The sequence below is a fragment of the Ambystoma mexicanum genome, chromosome 7p, assembly GCF_040938575.1.
Source record: "Ambystoma mexicanum isolate Mex_15411 chromosome 7p, UKY_AmexF1_1, whole genome shotgun sequence".
Lineage (NCBI taxonomy): Eukaryota > Metazoa > Chordata > Amphibia > Caudata > Ambystomatidae > Ambystoma > Ambystoma mexicanum.
Window position 1 is genome coordinate 853,578,678 of NC_090939.1, and position 19,406 is coordinate 853,598,083.

Below are 19,406 nucleotides of genomic sequence, written 5' to 3' on the forward strand. Positions count from 1 at the left end.
CAGACTGAGATTGAACATTTTACATACTGGGGAAATATTGGCGAGAAGAGGCCTGGGAGCTTCTGCAGTAGGCCTTTGTCAGTCATGCAACAAGCCTGAAAACCAATCAATCAAACATCTGATGATGGAGTGTGCGGGAACGAGAAATTCTAGACATCAATTTCTCAGTAGATTCATGTCCGATGCAACATACTGGGCACAAGAATGCTCTTGGGAAAGCTTGATTGATGGTCACTCGCACCAAAAGACGATTGCTGTAGTAAAGATGCTTGAGGACTGCAAGATAGGACTGTAAAATTCTTTTAAAGATTGTGTAAATTGTGTTGGAATTGGTCTGGATGCGAATGCTTTGTTTATTAACTGTATAATTTTTTCTTCTTTTCTTTTTTGTTTTGCTAAATTATGTACTTAATTTGAAGCTTGTGAAAGGTTATATTTTTTCTTCTGTAACCATATACAATAAAAAAAAAATATATAGAAAGTGTACATTAGTTCCATCACTTTGACAAAGTCACCTTTGACTTGACTTTCATGTCAGTATTTAGATGTTAATTGTGTAATGTACCAACTGTTGCAGGCGTCTGTGGTTAGTGTATGTGTTGTAATGTGTGTCATAGGACCATGTGTTGTAGGAGATTGCGTCTGTGTAGAAGGAGCACGTGTAGTAGATGCATGTGCCATATGATGTGTTGTGGGAGCACGTGTTGTAGGAGTGTGTGTGTGTCATAAGAGTGTATAGTAAGTGTGCATCGCAAGAGTGTAACGTGTCATAAGACATTTTTTGTATATTCACATGTCTAGTAAAAGCGTGAGTAGTAGGTGTGCTTGTCATCGTAACATGTATTACCGGAGTGTGTGTTGTAGGTGCGCATGTTATAGCAGCACCTGGCATAGGAGTATGTGTCGTAGGAGTGCGTGTCAATGTGCATTGTAAGAATATGCAGAAGTCTGTGTTGTAAGAGTGTGTATGTGTTACGCTCACCTGGCTCCCACAGGGGCGTTGGTCGGACCCGGACAGCTGCGGTCTCCACCCACGTGATGCGTAGTGCAGCAATGACTGACTGGATCTGCCCTCCTAATCTTGTCTGCTTAACCCGTAGAAATATTCTCCTGCAAGTGGAGAGATGGATTTAGCCACTTGTGGATTCAAGTGATGGCACCCCCACAGTCCTCCCCAACTAATCACCGCCTAAATGCCCTCGCAGCAATCTCACCTTATATTCTTGAAAGATGAGCTCTCCATCCTACGTGGATTTGCTGGGGCGTGTCGATTCCAGTTACTTCACTGGTTTGAAGGCTCGGGAGAGTTCCGGAGAGTATTGACTCTGAGGTTCCTGGTGAGGACCAGTAAGTATTAAGTTCATAGAGTTCAATATGTCCGATGTTCACTCGTGTTCCCCCCTTCCTTTCTTGTCTATTGCAGCTGGCTCGTGAAAAGATGCTCTTGTGGCAGCTGGTGGTGCTCCCGTAAGAGTCTGTATTACCCGGTGCTGTACAGTAAATGTTGCACGAGGAAAACGTGTTGTTTTGTCTCGCTTTACAGATGCGGCACGCGAAAATATGGAGAGTCACAAAAGGACGCCTCCGGTGGTAAATCAGGTAAGTCTATGGTGGTAAGAATTATATTTGTTGGTTCCCTCGGCTCACCTTGTGGTTTTCTTTTGTCTCCTAGGTGCCGAAGTTCGGTGAAGAAATGATGGAGGCAGCGCCGACCCGAAGGATGCTGTGAAGACTGGTGAGTATGGCGCGGCGCTGCAGCTGGAGGTGCGGCGCATGCAGAAATTATGTTCTTTACAGGCCCAGAGACAAGATGGATCCAGAATCAGGTGTGGAATAGAAATAAATTCGTTTTCTAACCTTGTCCCTTTCTTTCCTCTTTGTTTTAGGAGCTCCGGATTCGAGGCGGGCGTGGCAGAAGACTGGATACAGGCTGCAGGCACGGTGAGTGTTACGCTGCTGGATGCAGAATAACGCAAAGCGTGTGTTGCTGGTCGGGTGTGGTTTAAATAGCCTCAAAAGTAGTCCCAGGTAAGAAGTCCCTAGAACCACACCTGAGTAAAAAATAGTCCCTGTAGAAAAATAGTCCCTTTCAGGCTTCATGTTGGATTGGAGTCATTTGCAGCATGGTCTGCCTGAGGTAAGTAATGACTATGAGCCTGGCGCCTTAGGCGCCAGGACTGATTCCTAATATGTGCCTGGCGCCTAAGGCGCCAGGACTGAACCCAGATAGCCCGTAGCCGGGGGTGTTGAGGTTTTATTAAATGTTTAGATGCCTACTCCCGGGGCTGATGGGCTTGGTCCGGATGCCTGGGGGTAGGCATCATGACAGTATGGTAGGAGCATGTGTAGTAGGAGAAAGTGTTGTCAAAGAACGTGTCGTAGGTGTATGTGCCCTAGGTGCTGTGTACAGTGCTTATGACATGCCTTTGATTTCAGGAGAAGTTAATTTGATAATGTACCAACTGTACAATTCCTACATTCTGCACACGTGATTGCAGGGCATGTTGTAGGCGCATGTGTGGTAGGAGTAGGTGTTGTAAGAATTTGTGTCATTGGATCATGTGTTGTAGGCATGTCATAGGGAGCACATTTTATAGGAGCATGTTAGGTGTAGTAGCCACGTGCATTAGTGTGCTTGTCATCAGAACATACATTATAGGAGTGTGTGTTGTTTGTTTTATTACTTGTATTGCGTGCCAGACCCGTAGGTATTAGGGCACATTGCATAAGATCACTCACAGTTTAGTTGCATGAAAAATTTACATTTACCTAATGCAATTAGGTTACACATAAATTATATACAAACAGGCAAATTATATACATTCAGGAAATATACATATATGTGATTCATACTACAGGCAACAGGCAGGCACGTGTAAAGCCTGGGGGGGGGATCACTCGCAGCTTAGTTACATAAAACAAAGATATACACTTACATAGTGTAATTAGGTGGCATCAAGCAGATTATATACATGCAGGAATATACATATATGTGATTCATAATACAGGCAGTAGGCAGGCACATATAGAGCCTAGGGGAAATCAGGATTCATGGAGTGGTAGTATATGATATGCAGAAGACAAATCATTAAAGTGGCTGGTGGCTAGAATATTGAAAGGATGGCAGGCCAGTTAGTCTAGGGTGTCATAGGCCAGCCTAGAGGTCAGCGTCTTTGAGCCAGTTTATTATGCTCCGACGGAAATTTTGGTAAGATTGATCTACTCTTAGTGAGGTGGTTAGCGAGTTCCATAATTGGGTTGCCTTAACCTGGAAACTGCTACCTCCAACTCTAGATAACTTAAATCTAGGGACCAAGAGGCAATTCGTATTAGAGAGTCTGGTTGTTCTTATTGCAGGTTTCGTAGTTCGTCTATCTGACAGGTAACGGGGTGCCCCATTGTTCAGGCATTTGTATGTGAACGAGGCGAATTAAGTTTAATTTTACCGTATGTGGAAAGCCAGTTGTTAGTTCTTCTCGTCTCTGAGATATGTTCACTCTTTGCAATACCCAGTGCTGCTCCAAGAGCATTGTTTTGCAAAAATTGGATTTTCTTAATGGTTTGTTTGTTGGCTCCTATGTACAAGGCATTACAATAGTCAAGCTTTGATAAGATGAGTGCTCTGGCCAGGGTGATACAAGTAGTATTCGACAGGAAAGCTTTGCCTGCTCTAATCAGTTTGCAGGTATATGCCGTGGCCGAGGCCATGTCGTTAACCAGTTTGTTGAAGTAGAGAGTAGACTCCAGGTAGAACCCCAGGGCTTTTACCTACTTAGCAACGGTAATATTATTATGATCTATGTTAATGGCTGAGTATTCGGGTCCGTTTTTTGAGGGTGGAGGGGGTGCCCAGGATGATGATCTCTGTCTTGTCATCATTCAGCACAGTGCATGTAGGAGCATGTGTCCTACAAGTGTGCAGCAAGTGTGTGTTGAATGAGTTTGTGTGGTAGGAGTGTGTGGTAGGGGGACGTGTGACGGGGGCATGTGAGAGCACTGGTCGTATCGCTACATGTTGTTTAATAAGAGCATGTGTATTAGGCGCATGTGTCGTAGGAGCACGTTATTAGTGTTCATATAGACAATGTTAATATATCAAATTACAAATAGGGTTTTAATATAACATATGTAACTTCTGTGAGGAACCTGAGGGTGTTATTCCATCCACTCCCCATGGGTTTTCCCCTCAGGTGGGCAGGGAAGGGCCATCGCTTTTTGTTCCCAACCCTGGGGGTGGATATGCATGCAAGGATCAATCACCCGGATGGAGGGTCCTTGGGGAGTGGAAGGAGAATATCATCAGGAAAGAACAGTATCCACAATTTCCATTCAATGATGAACCATCAATCTCCATTATGCAACATTTCTATCCTTTTCCCTCTTCCAGGGATAATACCAGAAGCACTCATTGATACCTTTTCTATTGAGAACCAAATGCATCTCCTGGCCCCCTGCCGGTAGGCTGCTGTGAATCATCTCCTCTCATTTCTCCTCATTTAAACCATGATAGTACTGGGACGAGGAAGAGGTGACAAAGAGTAGTGAACACTAACAGCTCATTTCACCACAATAGTATTGAGACAAGGAAGAGGCCTGAGAAGTATTGTGAGGGTCAGGCATGTCCCAATAATTATGGTCAGACACGTGAAACTAAGTGTTCACACCTGAAACCTGTTAAATGGTTGCAGGTGTATAAAAATGGTTGCAGGTGTAAAAAGGGAAGCAGAAAAAGCAGAGAGGGCGAGCAGCTGGCCCGGGAAAAGCGACCATCCAAGACGGACCAGGCAACATATGGTCCAGTGAAAAGGGGACAGAAGGAAAGCCAGGAAGATGAGTGTGCCACCAGTGCTGGGAGAGAGTTTGGAGCTGCAGCCGATTGCCTTGTGTTCCCCATTAGGAGTGGGGAACACAAGAGACGCCGCCGACTGCTGCAGGAGAGACAGGAGAGAGTGAACGCTGCTCACCAGAGCAGCTTGAAGTTAAGGAAGAGTGAGAGAGAACCAGCGAACGAGACCAGTGCTCCCGCAGAAGCGGCCACACACCAGTGGGTGATGGGGAAGGTTCACTCAGGCCGGGGTGCTCCAGGGGCATGTTGTGGGTGATGGCAAAGGCTGAACAAACTGGAATGCAAGCTAAATGGGTCTGGAGATCGGAAAAAGTTAACTATTGAATACCGAACAATTTGCCAAGCACTAAATTAGTTTTTAATAATAATTAATGGGTCGGAAGACCAAAGATGAACGATTGAACACCAAACAAGATGACTCATTAATACGTTTCAATGCTGAATTATAGAAAAGATATGAGAATATTGCATGAACGAAACAGAAGGTGAAGAGCATTTGTGAACGAAACTAAGTAAAGAAACAACATTTGACAATCAAGTGCAAAGTGCACAAAGTGAAACACTATTGGATAATGTGAAAGCAAGGTGGTAACCAGAAGAAATACCACGAAGGAAAGTGTGTGAGTCACATGTTGATAAAGGCAAGAAGCCATTGAAGTGCATCAGAAGAATAAGTGGACTTATAACAGATGCAGAAAGGAAACCTGTGTTGTCAAGGACGTCCTATGAGAAAGTATGAACTGTTATAAAGTGCCAAAGGTTATCGATTGCATAACCTGTGATGGGTGGACCGCGTGGTCTGACAACTGGGCCTAGACAAGGGAACCCTTCCTTGGAGTGAACCAAGAGGAGTCAAGAGATTGATGCTGGCCGGCCTAAGAGCTGTGCAAGTGATGGAAATAAAAGGCAAACTAAACAAGTGGATTTAGATGTGAATTTGAAGCATTGTGAAACTGTGTTGAACTTGGGGAAGGAACCGCAAGACCATCTTGTGGAACTGTTTTGAACTTGGGGAAGGAAGCCCTGAGAACATCTTGTGGAACTGTGTTGAACTTGGGGAAGGGAACCCCAAAAACCATCTTGTGGAACTGTGCTGAACTTGGGGAAAAAACACCAAGGCTATTTGGTTGCAACTGTTTGGACTTGGGGAAGTGAGCTGAGAAGAAGCCTGGAGCTGGAAGAAGCTCAGACCGTTAGTATGAACACTATTAGGTTGGTTCCCGAGATCCCTATACATTGGTTAGCTTAAGTTGTGGGGGCAAGTATAGGGTTTGGACACAGACAGATTTAAGTTGAACTTACTGACTCAGACTAGCCTTAGTTTATTTAGGTAGGGAAATCTCGATTTAGGATAGGGAAAGCTAGGCCTAACACCATCATGACATTTGAGTTAATAAAGACTTTTTGTTTGAACTTTCAATCTGTTGTCTGTGTCTTGCTTCAGAATGCCTTCACACTTGATTCTCCTAATGCAATGTATGCCTCCTAAAATTTACATTTTTGGACAAACAGTGTACATTTATTCCATGACTTTAAAACTTACATCAAAGTCTGCTGTCACTTGCCTTCCATTTGAGTTTTTAGATGTTTATTGTGTAATGTATGAAATGTAAAACTCATACTGTGTACAGTTCGTATGAAAAGTGTACATGGATTTAATCACCTTAAAACTAACAGTCAACTGAGACGTGCCTTTGATGTGAGTTTTCAAATGTTAATTGTGTAATGTACTAACTGTAAAACTCATACGCTCTATTTACAATTTGTATGAATAATGCACATTCATTCTGTGTCATACATTTTAAACATTAATATCTAAAACTTGGCCAAGTCAATATGTATCCCTCTATGGAAAACCCCAGGTTAAAAGCCGTTTGACATGATCAAAGTAAACATTTTTTAAACTATGAAGCAGTTCTAGTAGAAAATCAGAAGTTTTCCATGCACAGGTGGCTGTCTCACATATTACTCTGGAATATTTTCTGATTTTTTATTGCAAGCATTCGAACATTTTTAAGAAAAGCTATTTTCTAAAATGCCATATGTATGTACACACACACACTGTACACAGACACCCATCCATATATACACACACACACACACACACACACACACACACACAATGGTTTTTTGCAAATACATACATATGTTATCTGCTTTGAAAGTACATCTACAATGCATTCACTGCACTGAACTGCTTTCTCTGGATTGCAGTTGTACAATGCACTGAGATTTCTTTATTCGAATGAGGCCTTTTAATAATTATGGCTGAAGGCCTGAAAGCAACGTCAAGTCTACTTTTTTGCAGCATGGGGTCTGTGGCTGGTCTACTCTTTGTCTAAATACATGTACTATTAAACACAAGAATCAAGTGCCATTGTCTGTTCTAAAATGGAATATTATTTGTATGTATCACACATTCAAGAAATGTCAAGTAAAAGTTAAGCGACCTAATTGCAATGCCTGAAATAAAGTACTCCATGGCTGCATGTTTATTTAACAATGCATTACAAGATAAAGCAGAAGTTAGAACGCCTACAAGCATGTCAAAAATCAGACAGTTCACATTTTGCATTATATTTTAACATTGGACCATGAAAAAGATAGACCGTTAGTGTTCACTTACACGCTAAGAGGCAGATTCTCAGAAATTAATGCAAATGAAAATAGCAGAGAGAAACCAGTGCATTTCCAGGGGCCTGAGCTGCAGTACAAAAGATGCACTGGCTATAGCCCTTGTATACATTAGCATTGTGATGTATAGATGTCTCCCAACAGTGTTGGAAGCGCTCTTCAAAGCGACAAGCCCATATCGGATCTGTAACTCTGAAATGCTAAACGCATTGCTCTCCCTGTTTGAGGGCTAGCAATGCAGATTGGACAGCATCAGCTTGTATGCTTTTGTGCCACTTAAAAGAAAATATATGAAAGGCTCAGGAAGGTCCCGCCAGTGCACTGTCCGTCCCGCTGCTTCTATTTCAAATACGTGCATGGAAATGTATAATTTCTGTACATTTGAAAGCGCATCCCATTTCTGAATTAGGGAAGTGCATTTAAAAGCACAGAAACACCACCTTAGTTGCAGAAATATGCAAAGCGATTGAGGAAAGCGCATCTACTGGTGCCCCTTGAGAATAGGTACAAGGTTATTTAGGGAGCAAGTGAGCAGATGTGCAAGTGCATCTTATTACTTCCACCAAAAGGTTTAGTAAAAAGAAGCCACAACTATTTTTTAAATCTTTATTTTAACTTTCAATACTAAACAAGAACCACTAGAAGAACATTAACGTTTGTGCATTACATACAATTACACTGGATAATTTCCCACAAAGATCATCAATTAGGGTGGCTGTCTATCTACGTTTACATAGAGTCATTAGTACCAACAGAGGCTAATAAATCATATGGCTCCTTTAGGTGTTCGCAGCAGCTCATAACATCTACATCCTTTATGTTAACACAATTGTGATGTGGGTTGGATTTCCAATAGCATTGTGTATTATAGCCAGCCCAGGAGTAACTTCATGCATCTGATCTTACCACACCTTTATCCACAATTGATATTTAAACCATAATAGAACAAATGTAATCAATGGGCCTCATTACACGGACGGCGGTAAGGGTTTACCGGTACCGGTAAGGGCATCGGTACCGGTAAACCCTTACCGCCTTACTACGAGGTCCCTTTGCGGGTAGGTACTTTAACGCCTGCTGTTTAGCAGGCGTTAGAAACCAACCCGCAAAGGGATCAGGGTGTTAATTACGGTACCACAATTTGCGGCACTGTAATTAGCGCCTTCCTCATTCCCATTATGCCCTATGGGGCAAAAATGGGAATGGGGGAAGGGGGAATTACCGCCCGCCAACCTTGGAATAGGGCAGTAATTCCCCTTTCCACCAAGGCGGTGCCGGTATTTTACCGGCATAGACCAAGGTGCTTATAGCACCTTGGTCCTCCGCCTACCGTCTAATGAGGCCCATTGTCTGAAATACAGGTCACAAGTTGCAAAGTTACTATTTTCCCCTGACATCAACCAAATATGAAGAATATTCATCAACTCATCTTCCGCCGTGAAGAAAAACAGTAAACAAATATTGGGAAAAATGCATTCCTCCAACACACATCGAGACGAAGCATTTTCAGATTCAATTACAACACTCAAGTAAAAAGCCAAATGAACATCTGATCACTTAATTTACCAAATAAATTGAAAAAATATACTTAATATAATCTGGTAGAGATAAACAAAATCAATGTCAAAGGAGTGACAATGTGGTTTAACAATTATTCTTAATTTGATTTTGGATATAAAGTAATATTTCAACATTGACTAGTAATAGAGGTCGTTGCACGATGTAGAAAAGATTCCAGATTTCCTTTACAAATCTTCCAGTTTGGAATTCAGTAACATTTGTAAGCACTGACAAAATTTCTTTGTTCAAAATGGTAGACTCAACAGAAGAAAGTAGGACAGTTTACAGATTTGGTCTTAAACTTTATGCATTGGAATTCATAAAGTAGATGTTAATCCTGCAAACATTTATAAACACATGCATGTCCATGTGTCATATCAGAAATGAGTCACCCTCAACAGATTTTGGGTTTCTTAGTCAAATTAAAATTCAAGGTACTTACAATCCAGACGGCAACCTGTTCACTGCAACACCAAATGCATGTCGCAGAGCTTCCACAAGAACACATTCAAGAAGTGCTGAGAGTATCCAAGTGCCCAGTAAGAAGGACTATTATACAAACAAAACAATAAATAAGTGCATTGATAACATTCAACAAACGATAAAGTGTTAATCATATTGTTAACATAGAACAGTGCATCAGTATTTGCTGTACATAGCACAAAGATCAAAATTAAGAAAGTGACTTAAGACATCTACGTTCGTTCTGAAAATACAAATACCATTCATTACAGGGGAGAGTCAACAGCATTTTACAGGAAATGTATTATGTAATATTTAAATAGTGAGACAGAGTGCACCGAGTAGAACATAAGAGAAGTTTAGTCATGGAATCTTTATTATAATACAGGCAGAAACATAGTTCAGGAACACAGGGATGCATGTAGCTCAGGAAAAGCAAATGTAAGGAAGTAACAAGGTGTAAGATGGGTGTCAATAAAGAAAATTAAAGTAAATGAGCTTAGCCTAATGCAACTGGGACCTCTTAAGGGAAGGGGGAGGTGCGGGGGGGAGTAGAGCAGGAATGTTTGATTCAGCCAAGGAAAATTATAATTGTACTTCGGAACTATAGTCTCAAAGAAAATCAAAATGTATTTGAGAATCTCTCACAAAGTTAGAGGTATTTTCATAGTCTTACATGAATGTTTTAGGGGTTTCTAAAACATTGTCCATAAAGTATGTTGGTCTATGCCTCTGCAGCAAACATGTCTGGGGCAGGTGGAACACCTGAGTTACTTGTCCAGGAGGCAGAAGCGATGATACAGCTTCAACTCGGGCTCTGCGGATCAAGGTCTCAGAGGACACAAAGAGGTTCATACGGACTCGTCAACTCCTTCTCTGGTTCCCGGGGCACCTCCTTAGGGTCTCCACCTATGGTATCCTCCTTGACTCAGAGTGAGATTACACCATCTAGAACCTCCTCCCACTGATTCTAGACTCTGCAGCGGACAAAGGTTGTCTGTTGGAACCGTCATAGTCTCTAGGGGTACTGGTTCTCCTCTCACCTCAAAATATTGAGTCGCTCCATCTCCTACCTCTAGTTCTTCTTTCCCAGTGCCTGCTAGTAAAGGACTTCATTCTTCCCCCTCTCTGCACTGCAGTCTTGAGGAGGACTCCGTCAACCTTGATGTCAGCTCCCCTCCAACCTCCAAACAACCTTCTTTTTGTATTGGAAGTTTTATTGGTTTCATGCAAATATACAAGACTGCAAAAAGAAACCTTTACCAGTTCACTCCACATCCTGCATACAAAAAACTAATAATAAATCAAAGAAAAGATTTCCAAAATCATTCCTATATACATGATCCTATTGTTACCAAATGATCCTCTCCTCGAACAGAGAACAAATAAATGATCAAGAGCCATCCTCCTTTCCTTGGTTCTATTCATCATCTACTAGAATGCTCTCCACAAATGTCATTGCCACCAACACCATACCCACCCTTTTGCCCAGTAACATCAACTCCCACAATTCCCCAACTGTCATTGATGGAAAACTGCTCAGTTGCTTGCCTAAATATAGAGATCTAAGTTAATTAAGGACCATACACCTAGTGACCAAATGAACCAAAGATTATACCTGGCCCTTTTCCTCACAGTATCGACAATGTGCATTAGCCTCCTGTATTTGATGCCTTAAGTGGACCTCTTTCGTGGGCAAGATATTTAGGCGGCATCTCAGCAAGAGATCCCTATAGTGGGCAGATGGGAACTTTTGTAAATACCTTGGTAGGTTATTTAGGCCCCTCTTCTCTTTCCATAAACCATCCCTCAAGAGTCCCTCCCTTTAGCCTCAGTTGTCTCAATCCAATTTGATTTTTCCAGAACAGATTTGACTTTAGATGAATTGCCCGCCAGGACCCTGCATTCGATGTTATGATGGTCTAAGACACTTTCAACTTTCTCTTTCCAGTCTTTAATGACCCTTTCCTCTTGGATTGGAGATCTTAAGATGGTGAAGGGCAGCACCCCCTCTATCAAATTACATTTCCTCGTACAGCGATACGGATTTCCACAACACTACCGACACCATAGATTGTGGGCGTAGTTCGTGTCGTATTGCTGCTACCGGAAGCGACTTAGGCAGCCTCAGCACTTTACGCCAAAAATAGCCCTCCAATAGCACCCGCACTTCCCATGTGATGCTTGGGATAGCTTTGGCGCCATATGTTAGAACTTGCACCACCTTCTGGTTATAGAAAGATCACCAGTGTTAGCGAAAACATCTGCTATATCGCCTATATATAGCTTCACCCCCGGGTGGGTGGTTAACTTTTTAAATGTATTCCTCAGGAACATGTAGTGAACTTTTTCATTCTCATTTTTATTAATCACTATTCCCAATCAGACAATTGTTTCAACCACTTCCAGTGGGAGGCCGTCCACCATCCACTGGAAGGTCACCTTCCGTTTCCTACCAGCGGAGGACATGACCAAGACCTCGGCTTTCTTAGCGTTAATGGTCATACCATTGGACTTCAGGTAAGACCTAAAAGCATCAAATCGTTGTTGGAGGCAAATCGGTGCTAGGTCCAAAAAACACAATGATCCAGGGGACCTCCCGGTTGTTCAATTCTGGGGGAAATGTTTGAACCTTTGCTTGAGAGATGCCCAGATCTGACAAGTATAGGCTAAATAACAGTGGAGCTAAAAGAGTGCACCCCTGCTTTAATCCACAAAAGGTGTCAATTTTCCTTTGACGCGGTCCCTACTGCCGCAATCCTAATTTGAATCAAGGAGCCCATATAAAGAGTTCTAGCCGCCTCGAGCACATCAGACGGGCAGTTCCAACTCTTACGTTTCTCCCACAGGCGTTGTCTATCAACCCTGCCAAAAGCCTGTTTTAGATCAATAAAGGCCATATAGATAAAAGGTTTATACTCTATGGCCACTTGCTTCAGTAGGTTGAGGATAAATACATTTTAAAATGTCCCAACCTTCAAAAAAACAGCTTGTCTGGGGTCCAATCCCCCACTCTTTTTAACCCAAGCATTCAGGTCACGCAAAACAACAGAGGCGAAAAGCTTCCCCAGGGAATCAACAAGGGCGATGGGTCGATAGTTTTTTGGATCTCCCCTATTGCCCCTCTTGAATACTGGGACCACGATAACCTCTCGCCAAGAACATTGCACCGGTTTCATGGCCATCAATTGTTTAAACAGGACCACAACTATTCTTGCCCAAATGTTGATGTTCGATTTAAGCTTTTAATTTGATAAGCCATCAGGGCCAGCTGCCTGAGATGAACTGAGCTTGGACAGCATCCACCGGGCCCCTTCAATATCAAGATTAAATGACCAGCTCTTTCCCTCTGAGCGCATTATTTCCTTTGGCCTTCTCTCCCCTTTCGCGAAGAGAGTAGAATAATGATCTACCCTTCCCACTTCCATGACCTGACTCATCATATGAGACCCTCTAAAGTTTCCACCATTATTGATAAGTTCCCACATGGATCTTGAATTTTTTCCACAGACCACTTTGAGCATTTTTCCCCCGCATCATTTTGCAGTGACCTTGATCGATTAGCCTTAACCCAATTTTTATATTTTTGCCTACAAATTCTTATTTTTTCACTCATCCATGGGTCTTTCTCCTGCTTCAGCCTTTTAATATCTAGTCCCAAGGCTCTTCTAGCCCTCACAAATTTTTGAAGGTCAAGATCACTAGGGGGAGGCTTATAACTTCAAACCGCTCTACCCTGGGCCATACCGAGCTAGAAACAAAAAAGTTATCCAAACAGGCCTCAAGAGCTCCATTTGACCAGGTGCAAGTCCCTGGCCTATCCCCATACTTTTGCCCATTTAACATCAACAATTCGTGCAACCGTGTTTCGGTGAGCCATTTTTTTGCCCCTCCCGTTACTTGAGATGGCAAAAGTGGTACACCGTCCTTGGACAACCGCTCCATGTTGAAGTCACTGCAAATAATGATCTGTGGATCCATCCACTCAATTAGGGCCTTGTCCACCCTGCTCATGATTGATTCGATAAATTATTCAACATGAAGCTTGTTGACGCTTCAGTAGGTGTTTATTAACAGGAGATTGGAGTAACTGGCCGGAGACTGCCTACACAGGTTCACCATTTGCACATATGTATTAGGATTGCTATGGCTACAGAATTTGAAGCCCTTGGCCACCTTAATCAGTGTAAGAAAACATGAAAAGGGACAGCCCAACAGACCCTTACAGGTGGGATTTAGAAGTGTCTCATAACCATCACAAGATGGTTTTATCCTCAACCATATCTCCTGGAAACAAAGGATGTCATCTCGGCCCAAGGCGTTCAATTCCTCCGTGAACAGATATTCAAAACCTGGAGAATTCCACTATCCTATCCGAATTCTCGAATGAGTCCAGTTCTGAGCAGTCTATTTACGATGCGGCTTGCCAACTCCTCTTGCTGTTGATCATTTTGCAGCAATTTCATGCCAGGATATTTGGTTGGATTTTCCACCGTTAATGTAACTGCCAAAAGATTTCTACTGACAATGCTAGGCTGAGCCGCTGGAGAAGATGCCAGTTTCCATCCCTATACCGACTCTGTGGCTTGGTATGGGTGACATTGGACCCTTCATTAGTGATGGGGTTTAGACAAGGCCTCTTCCTACAGTCACTCAGTGTTACGCTCACCTGTCTCCCACGGAGGCGCTGGCCTGGTTCGCGCTGCTGTGACCTCTTCTAAGGTGATGCGCAGGGTTCGGAAGACGGACTGGACCGGGCCCCCAAATCTGGCTTGTCTGGCTCGCAGAAGTATCCTTCTGTAGGCGAAAGTAGGGGATTAACTGTCTGCGGGGTAATGCAATTGGCATCCCACTTTCCCCTCTCACCCTCCTTGAAACCCTTCTGTGATTTCTCATAGCGTCTTACCTTAGGGTCTGGAAGGACGAGCTCTCCATCCTGCTTCTGATGCAGGGGCGCGTTGGTATCCAGTTACTTCACTGTATTTTCGGATTGGTGAGAACCAAACTTGCTTGGCGTTCAGGTAAGTTTTTTGATAAGAGGTTCCCCTTGTGTCCATGCATTAATGTACTAATGCTAGTGTCTTTTTCCCCATAGGGGCTGGGGTACGGAATGCCGGGCAACAGGCTCCGACCCGAGAGGAGAGGTGAAATCCTTGTAGAAATCAGGTAAGTCTTTAATGAGCGTTTTTTGGTAATGTCTTTTCATTCGCTCATTAACGCTGATGTCTTTTTCCCCTTAGGGGCCGGGGTCCGGAAATGCCAGGATGCGGCGCAGACCCGAAATGAAGAGGGAATGAATCAACAGGTAAGTCTTAACATGGAGATTTAGCTTTCCTTATTCCCTTCTCTCTCTCACCATTTGTTCTGGTGTTTTTCTCCCAAGGCGCTGGGGCGTGACTGCGAATCCGGATGATCGCTGCTGAACATGGAGGCGCCCTGTAAAGGTGAGTGGAATGCGGCGCTGCAGCGATCAACGCGATGAGCTTTTAAATAAAAGTCTTCCTTTTCAGGATTGTCGGCGAGATGTCTCCGGGATGCGGATTTAGCAGGTAAGGACTTTTCCTTCTTCTGTTCTCTTCTTCTCTTCCTTTGCAGGTGATCCAGTATGCTGGCAGGCGTGGCAGAAGTTAGGATGCAGGAGCAGACACGGTGAGCGTCCAGCTGCTAGATGCAGAACAATGCGAAGCACGTGTGGCTGTTTGGGTGGGGTTTAAATAGCCTTGGAAGAAGTTCCAGGTATGTATCCTTCCTCCAATCAGGTATGTATCCTTCCCCGACCACGCCCGGGTGGTAAATTAGTCCCACAGGTAAAGTAGTTCCTTTCAGGCCTCAAGGAGGCCGGGATCCTGCAGCATGGTCTGCATCAGGTAAGTGCACCCAAGCATTCCCATAATGAGCCTGGCGCCTATGGCGCCAGAACTGATGTCTTTTATGAGCCTGGCACCATAGACACCAGGACACTGTCCAAAGGGCCCCTATATGGGGTTGCTGGGTCCTTCCTTGGGGACTGGATGTCCGCTTTCGGGGACGCCGGGCTTGAACCGGCTCCCCGGGAGCGGGCATCATGACACTCCGATCATATCCCACCGGAAGAAGCACATTGCTGTGTTCCAGAAGAGCGTCTTAAATTTGCTGAGATTCAAAGTAGTGAAAAATTACCACGTCATTGCGCGTTTCACTCACAAATTTAACTTCCCTGATGACATCAGTAGTTATATATCTTAAAGCCAGTATGTGCTGTAATAGCTTCATTACATTGCCCCTGTTCAGTATTGAGGCTTCCTGACTCAACAGCAGTCTTTCCAAGCATACTCAGGTTATTTTTGCTTACGGATAGTCTGAGACTGACCCGCTCGCGGTAATTACTGTCACTTTTTCGGGCATTGTGATTGTTATGAGTATCAGCCCCAGCAGATCTTTGCTCAGTATCGCCCTTATGGCGGCTCAGGGCCGCTTGTGCCATTCTTTTATCTTCCAGATCTGGAAAGAGTATGATTTTGGCTTGGCAGTGGCAGTGATCTTACGATCGCTCTCCTTCCCAGTACTCTCTCTCCTGTCTGAAGGCAATTGGCGCCTATGGGCTTCCGGTCTCTCAATTTCAAGCCAATCTGCTTCACTTAAGTTATTCCAGTCATCGTCCTCATCTCCATTAATGATCGCAAACATGTCCCCGAAGAGGAGTCCAACTTTGGTTGTTCCTTCTGTGGGCTGAGATCCAAAACAGTGGCTGGCTGGCTTCACGGTAAATTAGCTTCCGGGAGAATCACCAGTTCCATTTGAGGTTCTTAGCTATTCGAGAGGGTTCCTCTTGAGCAGGGGTTTTGAGGCTTCGCAGAAACACTCTGGAGCCATTTGATTTGCGCTTATGGACTTGGGTTATGTGTTTTATTTTTTTCCTCAGGCGGTGGATTGCCATTTTTCCTTTTTCGGTTTCCAGTTCTAACGTCAGGTGGTTTTATTGGGTTGATATTGAGAAGGTGGCAGATTGGTCGATTATCCCCTCACCTATTGTCGCTCTATTGTCTGGGCCCTTATCCAGAGTCCACACTGGATTTGGATTCTCTTGCGGGGGTATGGAGCTTCTTAAGGCAGCAGGCGCAGCACTTTGAGTAATAGGACACTGACACACTTTTGCACGAGTTCTGCTCCATTTGCCATCTTTAGTTACGGCTTCCATCAGTACAGTTTTGTACATGGTTTCCTGCATCGCCAGAACGCACATCCTGGCTTGCCATTGGGCATACAATTCAGCTTCGGTATTTAGTCTTGATTCAACCTTGTTCCCAAAAGTTTCCAAGCTGATTTCGTATCAACCATGGCTATCAAGGTAGCTTGATCTTGAAGTGAAGTATTGAATGCCTCATAAAATGTATATAATGGAGACATTGAAACAGCGAGAGTGGCCACCATCGTACTTTGAATATGACTCAGGTCGTCACCAAGTGAGATGCCTCCGCGAGGTTGGCCCCCTTCTACTCCACTACATCTATTATGAGAGCTGCCCATAGACAAGGCCGAACTCTGAGCGATCTCTGAAGCTTTGTGTGTCATATCCTCTTCCTTATCAAAGACTCTTCATTTAAGTGTCATTCATCCCTCAATCACTCTAGGACTATTTAAATAGGTTTCTGGACTCTGGGGCAAGGAGAGTCGTTAGGCTCAACATCAGATCCCCTCCATGAGGACTTGCACACTACAGGTTTTAACAGGCATTCAGATCTTGGTGGAGGGTTAAATGAGAGATCCCCTATTTGTGTGAGATTGCTCATCTTTTAGCGCCTCCAAGCGTTCCTGAATAGTGGAGAGGCTTTTTATTGTTTATATGTTTATTCCATCAGTGAGGGCAGAACGCTCTTTTGCAAGCTGGGCCGCTAGCTCAGAGTTGCGAAGATCCAGCTGGGACACCTGGGATGTTGCATTGATTTCAATGAATAAAACAGAGGTTGAGGTCACATCATTCATTCCTTGGGGAATAATGTTCGTACGTTTAATCGCGGGGCTAGGTGTATTTGGGGCTGCACGTGCGCCCCTATCGAGAGGGCTAAGGCCCCCACCCTCATCACGAGAGCGCATTGCGCAAGCAGCATTTGAGGCAGAGCCACCAGATCATTCAGAATCAGGCTGTGCCGGCAAAGCTGTTTCAATCAAAGCCGATTCAGAATCGCCAAATACTGACTCTCCTACAGTCGGCTCGCTATCGCCATGATAGTTGTAGTCCTTCAACGGGTCCGCGGCGATACAGACCCCACAGGCAGTTGTTTCCATGTCACCAGGGGCCAACTCCCCGAGCACCCCCTCCCCTACCCTACACAGGTGTTTATTCACAGAATGCAGGGACTCAAGCTGCAGATGGCTCTTAGAAATCTGCTGGATTGGCGAGAGCAGGGGTGGAGCCATAGCAGGCTGCCCAAGGGCCAATGAGGAGTTAATAGTCTCAACGTTGGGATCCGTAATAGGATTAGTAGTCAAAAGAGGTAAGACATCCTTTTTTACCAGTTGTCTGGTTCTCGCACCAGCCATGTTCACAGTGTCGAGGGTCATGATTCCAATGTTGGTACAGGACACGGGATTGGTTGCTCAGCAATAATTTCCAGCCAAAGCAGGAATACACTCCCAGAGCTGTCCCTCTCGAGCCTGGAGTGCTCCTACACTCCCAGGCTCAAGTTTCAATGGGTCTTTCCACTTTATACAGAATGGGGTGCTCTTCCCCTTCATACCCAAACACCAAAACACTCTATCTCACTCCACCGGGGCTGTGCCAGGCAGAGGGATTTTATGGCCCGCCTCCAATTAGTGGTAGTCAGGAAAGAGACTCCAGTCTGTCACGAAAGCACAGAAAGCAGAAAGTGAAGTGCAGTGCCTCTGCCACCAAAACACCTCACTCTGCCCCGGAGGGACAACCCTTCTACTTGTTGTAACTTTCTGCCTCCAACATCCTTACTATAGCTCCTCTAATCTCTCCCCAACTCACTTTTTCTGATGGCTCAATTCCTCCACCCTACACAAACTTTGCAGTCCTCCCAGGCCCCACCGCCGACATCCTTCACGTTAGGAGGGGTGGGAGGTGTCCACCCTCACTCTGGCACCGGTCAGGGTGTTGGGGTGGGATGGGCTCCGTCCCCTAGTTTGACGGTCCTGAAACCAGGCCCTGCCACTTTAGGGAGAAACAAGTTTATACTTTGTTAACACACTTAACTAGGTTTAAACCTTCTGTCTGTTTACAATAAGGGAGACTCAGTGTATTGCCTCCATTTACTTAGCAATGCAGCATGCATTTTTCTTTTTGAATACACAAGTCTAAATGCACACTATAACGGTTATACTCCGCAGATTTCCATAGTTGCCACATCAGACATGAGTTTTTTAACCAAAGGACTTCCATTAGCCTGGCAAGTATGTGTTGCAATTAAAGAAAAGGCCCGCTCCTCTCTTTGCAGCTCTTCGCTGCTCGACGATGCCGCAGGGAGGTAAGATCCCTATTCCAACATTGAATTCCGTACTCACCGGAACCCGCAGCCTTTCTGGAAGAAACTCCAACCTCTGTGCACGCACGTTACAGAACACTCAGCACCAAGTCCAACCCAGCCTCACTTCAAGGCTACGCCGCCTCAGGGCAAGATTACTGCCCGCAACACCTGGCCTTGTCCCTAGCACCCCCAACCTGCCCATACTCCGTGGCCATCGCATGAACGCATACCTGTGCTCCCGCCATGCCCTCCTGCAATGCAACAACCCCTCACTCCGGTCATGGACAAGTCTACTTCCTTTATGTACAGGAAAAAAACAGAACTCCAAACCACCGCCGCAAACCTCCATGGTTCACTCATTTATACTAAACACCACACCAGCGCTCCTAAGCCCGCTATCAGGTCTGTAGCCACAGCCAAGTCTGCACCTACCACTG

At 44.5% G+C, this 19,406-nt stretch overlaps 1 protein-coding gene across 6 annotated transcripts in view; it reads right to left on the bottom strand.

Moving 5' to 3' along the window:
* Positions 1–19,406, bottom strand: part of UBAC2 (UBA domain containing 2) — a 1,796,755-nt gene that overhangs the window by 1,454,092 nt on the left and 323,257 nt on the right. For all 6 annotated transcript variants that reach the window (XM_069637022.1, XM_069637017.1, XM_069637016.1 and 3 more), the window contains one exon: positions 9,483–9,589. In XM_069637022.1, coding sequence (XP_069493123.1) covers positions 9,483–9,589 — 107 coding nt within the window. The remainder of the gene's footprint in view (positions 1–9,482; positions 9,590–19,406) is intronic.